The sequence below is a fragment of the Megalobrama amblycephala genome, linkage group LG8 (assembly GCF_018812025.1).
Source record: "Megalobrama amblycephala isolate DHTTF-2021 linkage group LG8, ASM1881202v1, whole genome shotgun sequence".
Lineage (NCBI taxonomy): Eukaryota > Metazoa > Chordata > Actinopteri > Cypriniformes > Xenocyprididae > Megalobrama > Megalobrama amblycephala.
Window position 1 is genome coordinate 8,655,210 of NC_063051.1, and position 12,407 is coordinate 8,667,616.

At 34.9% G+C, this 12,407-nt stretch overlaps 1 protein-coding gene across 13 annotated transcripts in view; it reads right to left on the reverse strand.

The window, feature by feature from the left end:
* ptprt (protein tyrosine phosphatase receptor type T) overlaps positions 1 to 12,407 on the reverse strand; it is a 321,273-nt gene that overhangs the window by 20,567 nt on the left and 288,299 nt on the right. For all 13 annotated transcript variants that reach the window (XM_048199084.1, XM_048199081.1, XM_048199083.1 and 10 more), the window contains 4 exons: positions 11,842 to 11,878; positions 10,028 to 10,125; positions 9,132 to 9,248; positions 5,963 to 6,117 (listed from right to left, as the gene is read on the reverse strand). In XM_048199084.1, coding sequence (XP_048055041.1) covers positions 5,963 to 6,117; positions 9,132 to 9,248; positions 10,028 to 10,125; positions 11,842 to 11,878 — 407 coding nt within the window. The remainder of the gene's footprint in view (positions 1 to 5,962; positions 6,118 to 9,131; positions 9,249 to 10,027; positions 10,126 to 11,841; positions 11,879 to 12,407) is intronic.

Sequence of the window (12,407 nt, forward strand, 5' to 3'; positions counted from 1 at the left end):
AAAAATCGTTAAATTTCGAGAACAAAGTCGAGATAAAATGTTGAGAATAAAGTCATTAAATTACGAGAAAAAAGTCGTTAAATTACGAGAACAAATTCGTTAAATTATGAGAAAAATGTCGTTAAATTATGAGAAAAATGTCGTTAAATTTAGAGAAAAAAGTTGAGATAAAATGTTGAGAATAAACTCGTTAAATTACGAGAAAAAACGCGTTAAATTTCGAGAAAAAAGTTGAGATAAAATGTTGAGAATAAACTCGTTAAATTACGAGAAAAAACTCGTTAAATTTTGAGAAAAAAGTCGAGATAAAATGTTGAAAATAAAGTAATTAAATTACGAGAAAAAAGTCGTTAAATTACGAGAACAAATTCGTTAAATTATGAGAAAAATGTCGTTAAATTTCAAGAAAAAAGTCGAGATAAAATGTTGAGAATAAACTCGTTAAATTACGAGAAAAAAACTCGTTAAATTTCGAGAAAAAAACTCGTTAAATTTCGAGAAAAAAGTCGAGATAAAATGTTGAGAATAAAGTCATTAAATTACCAGAAAAAAGTCGTTAAATTACGAGAACAAATTCGTTAAATTATGAGAAAAATGTTGTTAAATTAAAAAGAAAAAAGTCGAGATAAAATGTTGAGAATAAAGTCATTAAATTACGAGAAAAAACTTGTTAAATTACGAGAAAAAACTCGTTAAATTTCAGGAAAAAAGTCGAGATAAAATGTTGAGAATAAACATTAAATTATGAGAAAAAAGTCATTAAATTACAAGAAAAAAGTCGTTAAATTATGAGAACAAATTCGTAAAATTTTGAGAAAAAAGTCGAGATAAAATGTTGAGATAAAGTCATTAAATTACGAGAAAAAAGTCGTTAAATTACGAGAACAAATTCGTTAAATTATGAGAAAAATGTAGTTAAATTTCGAGAAAAAAGTCGAGATAAAATGTTGAGAATAAAGTCATTAAATTACGAGAAAAAAGTCATTAAATTACGAGAACAAATTCGTTAAATTATGAGAAAAATGTCGTTAAATTTCGAGAAAAAAGTCGAGATAAAATGTTGAGAAAAAACTCGTTAAATTTCGAGAAAAAAGTCGAGATAAAATGTTGAGAATAAACTCGTTAAATTTCGAGAAAAAAGTCAAGATAAAATGTTGAGAATAAAGTCATTAAATTACGAGAAAAAAGTCGTTAAATTACGAGAACAAATTCGTTAAATTATGAGAAAAATGTCGTTAAATTTCGAGAAAAAAGTCGAGATAAAATGTTGAGAATAAAGTCATTAAATTACGAGAAAAAACTTGTTAAATTACGAGAAAAAACTCGTTAAATTTCAGGAAAAAAGTCGAGATAAAATGTTGAGAATAAACATTAAATTATGAGAAAAAAGTCATTAAATTACAAGAAAAAAGTCGTTAAATTATGAGAAAAAATTCGTTAAATTTTGAGAAAAAAGTCGAGATAAAATGTTGAGAATAAAGTCATTAAATTACGAGAAAAAAGTCGTTAAATTACGAGAACAAATTCGTTAAATTATGAGAAAAATGTCGTTAAATTTCGAGAAAAAAGTCGAGATAAAATGTTGAGAATAAACTCATTAAATTACGAGAAAAAACTTGTTAAATTCCGAGAAAAAACTCGTTAAATTTCAGGAAAAAAGTCGAGATAAAATGTTGAGAATAAACATTAAATTATGAGAAAAAAGTCATTAAATTACAAGAAAAAAGTCGTTAAATTATTTAGTCGTTAAACAAATTCGTAATTTAACAAATTTGTTCTCTTAATTTAACAACTTTTTTCTCATAATTTAATGAATTTGTTCTCGTAATTTAATGACTATTTTCTCGTAATTTAATTATATTATTCTCAACATTTTTTTCTCGTAATTTAACGAGTTTATTCTCAACATTTTATTCCGACTTTTTTCTCGTAATTTAACGAGTTTTTTCTTGAAATTTAACAACTTTAATCTTGAGATGGTTTTATTTTTTTATTATTGCTTGGCCCTAATCCTCTTCCGTAGATCTCTGCGGTGTCTCCTCCTAGCAGCAACAATAGCAGCCATGTCGCAAAAACCAGTAAATTGACAGCACAAATATTAATAAATCACATTGCTTGATTCATTTAAATACTCTCCTCCCATAAATTTGGCGTCGGAAAGGGAAACTCCTACAAATGCATATGCAATAAGGTCAGCCACAAAAACAACTCAGTCCATGCCTTTTCAGCGCTAATTTTGCACTGAATTTGAAAACTGATTTAGCTTTTTTTTTTATGTGTTTATGAAGATGTGTATTAAAGGCGTTCTTCTCACAGGAACTGCTGGTCTCCACAGCGTACATGGTTTAAGGTTTTACTATGCTTCTGGGGACATTTGGTACTCACAACATGGGTGAAACCTGACCCACACACACAGCACATTCGTAAGGCAGATTTCTGCTATGATCCAAATGTTAGGTGTTACGAAAACAAGGTTCTGGCAGACCAAGATGCTTGTGTGTGTGAAAAAGACCATTTGGACAGAAGACGTGCTATCAGTCACTCGAAAACGACTCGCACACACAAATACAGAGCAACTCCACGGTGCCACAGATTGGCCGTCACTCACAGTGATTAATGGTGCGACTGGTAAACAACTGACAAAAAGAAAGCAAGGGAGAGACAGGGAGGATGTCCTTTATATCTCACATCCTCTGTCAAAAATTGCCATAAGATCCTAAGTGTTCATTAGTTTAATGCGCTACATTGCTTTTAGTCAAAGTTTAAAAAATGACACATTTCATCTTTACACAATCAATATAAACTTTTTAAGGAATAACACATAAAATGTTCTGACATTTACTCACCCTCATGTTTTAAACTTTCTTTCTTCAGTGGAACACAAAAGCAGATATTTAGTAGAATGTCTTGGCTGCTCTTTCACGTACAATGGAAGTAAATGACAGACACTAATGAGCAGCAAAAATGACTATAGAGCTTCATAAAAGCACCATAACCGTAGTCCATGTTATTCAAACACTATTTTATAAGTCCTCGGACGTCATGTAGCTTTTTGTTACAGTCCAATATATAACATTATTCACTGGTAATCTTTTCCACTGTAGATCTCAAATTTTATATGCACCTTTGTATAGTACAGTTAAATATGGACCATCAGTTTGTCATGTCAGGTTTGAAAACCTGTTGCGAGCAGCCAGGACATTCTGCTAAAACTCCTTTCATGTTCCATGGAAGTAAAGAACATTTGTAACGTTCTGAAAAACTTGCTTGAATCAAAATCTTAATCTCTACACCAGGAGCACTTGACACTTGGGCTAATCCGCTCTAGAGGTTTCTTTGTCACATCTGCTTCGTCTCTGGGATCGTAAGGCCGATTGCAAATTTACACTGCCACTTCACAGTCTCCTGCTGTCACCTTTCATTCCCAAACCTTCTTCGCACACGTCCCCCAATTACTCCCCACAATTGTGAGAACGTTTCTGTCTATCCATGTGTCCATGTTGCAGACAGATTCATGGGTGAATGTCTATCCATGTGCCGAAATGTTCTACATTGGTGAATGTGTGAGAGCACATGAATATGTGTGAAAATCATCTTTTCTCTTGGAACTCCCAGGGTACTTTTCCTGTTACATGAAAAATGAGTTATGCTGACAGAAAGTGTTCTTCTGGACTGCCATACATTTGAGATAAAATAAATGTTTCATTAAATACATTTAATGAAATCAATGCATTTACCTAATTTCACATTAAAACAGTTTAGTACCAGTATCTGTGTTCAACACAAACACAGCAAGCCTTTAATCATACTCTCGTTTATCAGTAAAAGACGGAGAAAGACCTTCTGAAGGGTAATGTTTGTATGGCGGTATTTAAAGGGATAGTTCACCCAAAAATGAAAATTCTGTCAGTAATTACTCACCCTCATGTTGATACAACCATGTATCACAAATTAATATTTTTGTGATTAAATATGAGCGGTGGAATACTCCTCCATTGGCTTTAAGGGGGCCCAAACTTGTCCGTCCAGAAAGTCAGTGAAGAAAATTTTTAAATAGTCCATGCCACTACAGTGGCTCAACCGTACGTTTCTCAAGCGACGAGAATACTTTTCGTGCGAAAAAAACAAACAAAAGAACAACTTTATTCAACTATTCATTTTCTCTCTTGTAGGCCTCTGACGTTAGTTCACGAGAGCTCCATGACGCATGCGCGAGAACTAAACTGACGACGGTCTTCTTCTACTACTACTTGTTACTGGCTGCTCACTCCTTAGGAGTATTACTGCCACCTAGTGTTCAAGATGAAGTGCTGGCATAGCCGGAAGCGCTAAACTTTGTTTACAAGCAGGTGAACGCGCGCGCTGTATGTAAGCTATTGAATTCGACATTGATCGTGCTTTTGGTCTCGCTCTAAGTAATTGTTTACAATGGTTAGAAAGTGTGCATTTCCTGGATGTCCGAATCGTGAAAAACTAACGAGTAAACGTCAAGGTGCCTTAACATTGCCACAAAATGAACGGCTTACCTTTCACCGTTTCCCATGAAATGATCGTGAGCGACTGAATCTATGGCTGCTGGCTGTTCAACGGGATGTTAATTTACCGATTAATTTCGTCAAGCACATGAAGTTGTGCAGTGAACATTTCTCTCCAGACGACTTCAAATCAGTTCAACAAAAAAGATTACTGAAATCAACAGCTGTGCCCAACTTGTTTATACAGACCAACAAGGTAAGTGGAAGCAGTATGTGGTAATTGTTAAAGTCATGATACATATGTTATGATATGTTCACCTGCTTGTAAACAAAGTTTAGCGCTTCCGGCTATGCCAGCACTTCATCTTGAACACTAGGTGGCAGTAATACTCCTAAGGAGTGAGCAGCCAGTAACAAGTAGTAGTAGAAGAAGACCGTCGTCAGTTTAGTTCTCGCGCATGCGTCATGGAGCTCTCGTGAACTAACGTCAGAGGCCTACAAGAGAGAAAATGAATAGTTGAATAAAGTCGTTCTTTTGTTTGTTTTTTTCGCACGAAAAGTATTCTCGTCGCTTGAGAAACGTACGGTTGAGCCACTGTAGTGGCATGGACTATTTAAACATTTTCTTCACTGACTTTCTGGACGGACAAGTTTGGGCCCCCTTAAAGCCAATGGAGGAGTATTCCACCGCTCATATTTAATCACAAAAATATTAATTTGTGATCCGAAGATGAAAGAAAGACTTACATGGTTGTATCAACATGAGGGTGAGTAATTACTGACAGAATTTTCATTTTTGGGTGAACTATCCCTTTAACATCATGGAAGCTCAACATGTATAAAATGACCTAGAGACCAGAAAATGAAAACACTTATGGGTGGATTTTAATATCATTTATATACTATTACAATACTGAATTAGCTTTTATTTTTTATATTTTCATTTTCATTTTAGTTTAGGTTTTAGTAAATTTGTTACGTTTAATTTTTATTACTTTGTTCTCTTTTATATTTCTTTCTTGCTTTAATTCATTTTTATGTTTCAGATTTAGTAAATTTAGCACTTAAATTTACACTTTAAATTTACGTTTGTTTTTCATCTAATATTTAGTTTTATTTTATTTCTAACTTTTAATAGTTTTACCCTAGCAAGTTTTATTCTAAAATTTGAGCAAATTCAAAATGATTTATTTTTATTTTTTAAATATATGATCATTATTTATTATATATTGACATGCATAATAAAAATAACACTTTATGACATCACTTTGAAGACCAGCCCAAACTAAGACCAGTAAACAAACCTTCAGCAGCCACTGAAAGTCCTCTGGGAGTATGTTTAATTTAAATAATCAATGGATTTCTCATTGTAGATTCATAATCACACAACAGCCCAACTTTACAACAGAACCTTACAGTAAATATATGTAAGAAGAGTGAGAAAGTTACAGACAGGAAAAAAAAAAAAAAACAAGATAAGAGCACACCTGCAGTGCACCACGATGGGCCCTGCGTCTGGAGGATTGAGAAACTTGACCTGGCGGATGAAGCCCAGCAGGCCTGTGGCGTAGCAGGGAACGCCGTGATCGGGCCAGCTGGTGAAATGGAACTGCCGGATTTCCCGAATCTCGTGATGACCCTTCTGCAAACAAGAGCATGTGGTGAGCTTAATGTCTACAGGTGTCATCATCTGAGGGTAACGGGTATGTGATTATGGTAGAAGATGGCTAGGATTACGACACCCAATAAGTGCATGTCAATAACAATCAACACCATGTGGTGCATTTTGCAGTGTATACAGTGTAAACACCATGGTATATTACAAGGATCAACAATATGGATACGGTTTTGGATAGGATTGGAAAAATTAAATTAAATTAAATTAAATTAAATTAAATTAAATTAAATTAAATTAAATTAAATTAAATTAAATTAAATTAAATTAAATTAAATTAAATTAAATTAAATTAAATTAGGCCCTAACATGCAACACAACTTCTCGTCCAGACTCTGGTCATTTCTAGGCTTGGTTACTGCAATGCTCTTCTGGCTGGACTGCCATCATGCACAATCAAACGTCTACAAATGATTCAGAACGCTGCAGCACGTCTCGTCTTTAACGAGCCCAAAAGAGCCCACGTCACGCCTCTCTTCATCTCTCTACACTGGCTACCACTTGCTGCTCGCATCAAATTCAAGGCGTTGACGCTTGCTTACAGACCTACCACAGGCTCAGCACCCTCCTACTTCCACTCACTCTTACGAGTCTACACTCCTACCAGAAGCCTACGGTCTTCAAAGGAGCGAAGGCTTGTGGTACCATCACAGAGAGGCTCGAAATCACTCTCCAGGACATTCTCATTTACTGTCCCTTGCTGGTGGAATGATCTTCCTGCCTTCATCCGGAATGCTGAATCCCTGGCAACATTCAAAAGACAGCTGAAAACTCATCTCTTTCGTGAGCACTTAACCTCATCTTAGGAAAAAAAAAAAAAAATTCTTATACCTATCCTTTCACTTCCTCTCTATTGTAGCTTATGATACTCTGAGCACTGCCGATAACTTTTATTGTGAGCAATTCTTGTCTATTTGCCTCATCATGACGACTCGCTTGTTGTATTCCTCACTTGTAAGTCGCTTTGGATAAAAGCGTCTGCCAAATGAATAAATGTAAATGTAAATGTAAATGTAAATGTAAATTAAATTAAATTAAATTAAATTAAATTAAATTAAATTAAATTAAATTAAATTAAATTAAATTAAATTAAAAAGCAGCATCTTTATTGTTGTGCCCTCTTATAATTAATGTCAAGGTGACACTGAAACTTTTATAAGTTTTGTGATTTTCCCCAAAATTAGTGTAGAAAATGTGCTGAAAAGTCAGTCAGGGCCTCATGGTCAGTGTTCGAACCATAGCACAACTACACGTGTGTTTCGATCTGTGCGAGCGCTGAGGCTTTTCCACACACAGTGTTGCGTTACAGTAGAAACCTTTTCCATTACTTCCTTACTAGCACTTAATGCTCTGATAAGCTTTTAATTATAATTTGGGATTGAGAGCGCTGTAATCCGTGCCTGGAGGTGCTGATACCACCAAGCGAGGACTCGTGTAGCCGTTTAATGCAGCTTGTGTGCGCGTGTGTGTCTGGAGAGTCGTAACTGAGCTGCTATAGATGACTAGAGGTACTGAAAGCTGGAAAAAAAAGAAAACGCTCTGACGTCCAACACTTGGAGATGAAGTGCATACCTAGACACACAAGGACACTCAAGAATGATCTTAAGAAAGAGTTAGAGTTATTCTTCCTCCACCTCCCCATCCCCCAAATAAAATAAAATAAATTAATTAAATTAAACAAATAAATAATATTTTACTTTATAAAAAATAAATTTATAAAATGCAAACAAAAAAAAAACTTCATTACCTTACTGCAAAATATCATTTATAAAATATAATATATAAATACACTCATAAAATATAAAATACACATAAATCCTTAGTAAAATAACTTTTAATATTGTGACCCAGATATGTTTTCATTACATTTAAAGGGATAGTTCACCCAAAAATGAAATTATTCCATGATTTACTATTATGATGAACTATCCCTTTAAGGAGAAATTTCGATGGCCTTTTCTCTAGAGAAATATCTGAAAATTGAAGAGACTTAAGCAAAAGTCCCTGTTTGATATCCATTTGATCTCACTGCTGTCTAAGCGAAACCAAAAAACATCTCTTGTCATTTTCTGCTCCCACTCATCATGAAGCACAACTATGCGCTGAGAGGAGGATGTACCCTAACAACTCTCTTTTAAAGTTGAGGAAGCGTTTGAGAGGCAGAAGCCTCGTGAGACAGATGGATTGAGTGATTTAAGAAAGTTGCTGATGACATGCTGTTCCATACCGCGCTCTCCCCCTCAAAAACGACTCCCAAACACTAATTTCACCCACTATCAAAGCATCCCTACATCTGTTCTGTTTGGATTACAACATTCAACAAGAAAACTCTACCGGTACTAAGAGCTTTTATTGCAGTTTGCTTTCATTGCAAAATATTGTCTGTTGGCTTATGTTAAGATCTCGTAAAGTTTGTTTGTTAGAACATTGTGGTTAGTTTTTTTTTTTTTTTTTTTTTTTTTTATTTATGCAGATCTGACGTCAAGCTGTTCCTGTATAATAAGAACATTAAAACTGAGAGATGCATAATGGTCTTAAACACAAGCTGATGGCTCATATGGTATGGATGAACATAAGATTGGATGAAGAGATACATGCAGACAGTGCTGTTTTCAGATGCATGCAGTGACAATGCGGTTTCAAAAGTTTATATTTTTCAGTGTACTTGAGAAAACAAAATACATGAGTTTTCATATTTTGAATCACGTTTATTTTAACTATCCCATTGGCATTTTTAATTTTTAAAAATGGGTTTATAAATAAATAAATAAATGTAATTTATATTAATTCATATTTTCTTTTTTAATATTCTATTTTATTTTCTATAAATGCTATAAAATCACATATCAAATTACATCCAGGCACTATATTATCTAACGGTCTCCCTGGAAATTCCATTCTGGAAGCATTCAAACAAAGAAACTGAGCAATTTGAGAGACATTTCATTTAAATGGAATATAGATGGAGGATGAGTTTTTACCTTTTGAACAGTAAAAGTCCTGATCACATATTCTGCAAGAGGCTCCGTTTCGATCAGCGTAACTTTAATGTCTCCGTACACCTCGGTCTCGTCAGGCCAATACCGGACACATTTCACCTTTACGGACACATAGAAACCCACATGTACAAATTATAACACAACACCTGCATCTTAATTTGTCTCAGTATTCCTCTATTTTACAGCAAGGTCTAAGTCAAATTGGCATTTGCAGAAACAGTATTATCAAACAAGTCCCTGATGACATTTGAAAACACAGAGAGGTGTAATTGGCCACCTGTCAGAGAGGATGTTATCTCTAAATGAACAACCCCTGTGGTCCGAGTTCACTGGAGCCAATCATTGAACACCGCTCAATTATACTCAACGTGACATCAAACAGCTCTCGTTGGGATAGTGTGAAGGACTTACGCACCTAATTGTGCTCGATTTTGGGATGTCCTCCAAAATGTTTGACTCACTCATTTAAAGTTTCCCTTGTATATACAGAAACTTCCTGCCATATGATTTGTGCTTGCATTTACATTCATTGATAGATCATTCTTACAAACCATGCTTATAAATGTATGTAAATATGACATATTTGACAGTGAAGATGAGTTTGGGATGAAACCCACAACCTTGATGTCGCTTGCTATGCTTTATTTTTTGAGATACAGAAACAAATTGCACGTTTGCATGGATTTCTTACAAGATGTTACTTCTAAAATACTCCTACCTCACAGATTTCTATATTTACGTGTTACATTTAATGTCGACACACTCCGTTTAACTGCTAGACCGTAGTTAAATGTGTAGCAACTGGAAGAGCGCTTTGCAAATAACATTCTTAATCCTGTGATATTTATTAAGGAAAGAGATAATTACAAGAACCCTACCCTGCCCACTTCCACCAGGTTGGTTACCATGACGATACTAGCAGAATTCTCTTGCCAAATCATCCTCCAGAAATCCCTCACGGTCTCCTGCATGGGGCCTGCAAGAGAGGAGGAGGGACAAATTTAGAAGCAAACCACCAGCAAGACCATGCAACACTCACAAATCATCTAGAAATAAGATGCAATGTTTCTTTATGGAATCACAAACAGTCCCTGAGGGAAAGAGCAACGCAGATGTCAACAGTAGTTCAAGCTAGTTTATCCTGAGATGGTTGACCAATACAGGTTAATTAAGCAGAATGGTGGAATACAGCACACCAACAGTGAAAGCTACTTTAAAACTAATCTAATGTAGTTATTGAAATTTTATAGTTGTACTATAAAATCAAATTACTTTTCATTAATTGCACTTTTTTTTTTTTAAATTTCACATAAATAGTATTATTGCAATATATTTATTTTTGTTTAATATTTTGATATGTGTATAAATATGTGGCCTATGAAAACTCTATTTTTAATTTTTTCTATGCAGATGCACAAACTCCAGTAAAACTATACTTAAACTAGTTAGCTACAATGACAATGATTAACTGCTCTGAGACTATTTAAGCAGGCAATTTTATATCATTTCAAGCAATGCTTGGTTGATATTTAGCAGTGCTTACCTTGCATACAAACAAAATGATCTCAATTAAAGTGACATTTTACTTAATTGACAAATATTTTACAATAAATACAACTAAAAAAAAAACAAGAAAACAACCTACTTTATAAATCAGAAGCCTATGAAGCACAAACTAAACTGCATGCACAAACAATGTGGCTTAGAGTACTTTTAGTTAGCATTCAAAACACATAGTCTTTTAAAGGGGTCACGAGAAATCAAATTGGCCTTGATTTGTTTGACATATAAGAGATCTTTGTACCATTAAAACATCCTGCAGGTTTCATAGATTAAAACATCCTCTTCATTATAAACAAAGCTTGTTTAATCAAGCTCCGAAAATGGCTCGTTTTGATTTTGAGGGATCTGTGATGTCACATGGGCAAATACATTTGCATATGACTGCCTCCAGAGCAAGACACTGACGAATCCATTCATCAATCTATACATCATTGCACCATAGGCCCCTCCCACTGGTATTTAGTAGCTTAATGGCTGACATTTGCCTACATTGGATGTAAGCATATAGAAAACATTATAATCACTGACGCTGTCTACACTGGATACAGAATACAGATGCACGTTCAGTTTGAGACATGCTCCATTCACTTGAGTCTGTCGACGCCATGACAAATGGAAGAGTGAACGAACGTTGCTTTGACGCTTCCGGTTTAAACAGCTCCTCTGTGACTCTGTACAGACTCCAGAAGGATCCCAGCGTCAAAAACAAGTGGATGGCTTATTTTATAGGCGTCCCATATCGCATTGGAGGATTATACTGTTATGTTTGTTCAGAGCATTTTGTTTTGTAAATGAGGCACAGATGGAAACTTTTGTTGAAAGATGAAGCAGCTAACTGTATTGGATCTGACAGCAGCTGCGTCGCAAACTGCATCGAAGGTAAATGTTTTCATAATGCTTTGTCTGTAAATGGTGTTTTATTTTTATTTTTTTCATGCAAAAAAACTTTACTAACATTATAAATTAACCTTAAAATGACAAAAAAAAAAAAATCCATGTCACGATCCATTTAAGCTAGGATGTTCTAATTAATCATACTTTTTATTTTGGATATAGCAACACAGATGTGTAGATTGTGTTCATGTCAGAAGAATTCTCTTGGTTTCAATGAAATGCCTTTGTTAATTACCTTGTGTGGCGATGTAGTGCCTTGGTCTGTGGTAGCCCTGGGAAACAGAATGAAAAAGGAAGATGAAAATTATTCAAATGAAACTAATTTCTATACCTGCACAACCTACATGCAACAATGCACTTGCTTAAAGACTTTGTTTGAATCCAATTCAGCACTCAATGAGACATTATAATTTCACCTTTCTGATGTCTTGGGTTCATTAGCATTTTAACCACTGTGAAACAAACTGGCAACCAATGTAGCTTTGCTCCTGTCAAGCTTTAAAAGCAAGGCTGCAGTTTACGACCGGGTCTGTGGTACTACGGAGAACATAATTGTTTTATTATCAGGAATGAGATTGGGTGGCCTGATTATAGCCGCTGCGGGGCGAGAAGCCTCGCGCTGAAGCATATCTGCGCATGTTTACTCCCCGTTTTGTAATGATCACAATCATATCGACTGTGTCATTATGGTGTTTAGATCAAGTTAGTGGATTTAGAGCAGCCAGGGAAGCACTTTCATTCGAGCTGTCGCTAGCTGCGGACATGGAGCATAGAGTCATTTGCAGCAACTCAGAAGAGCGT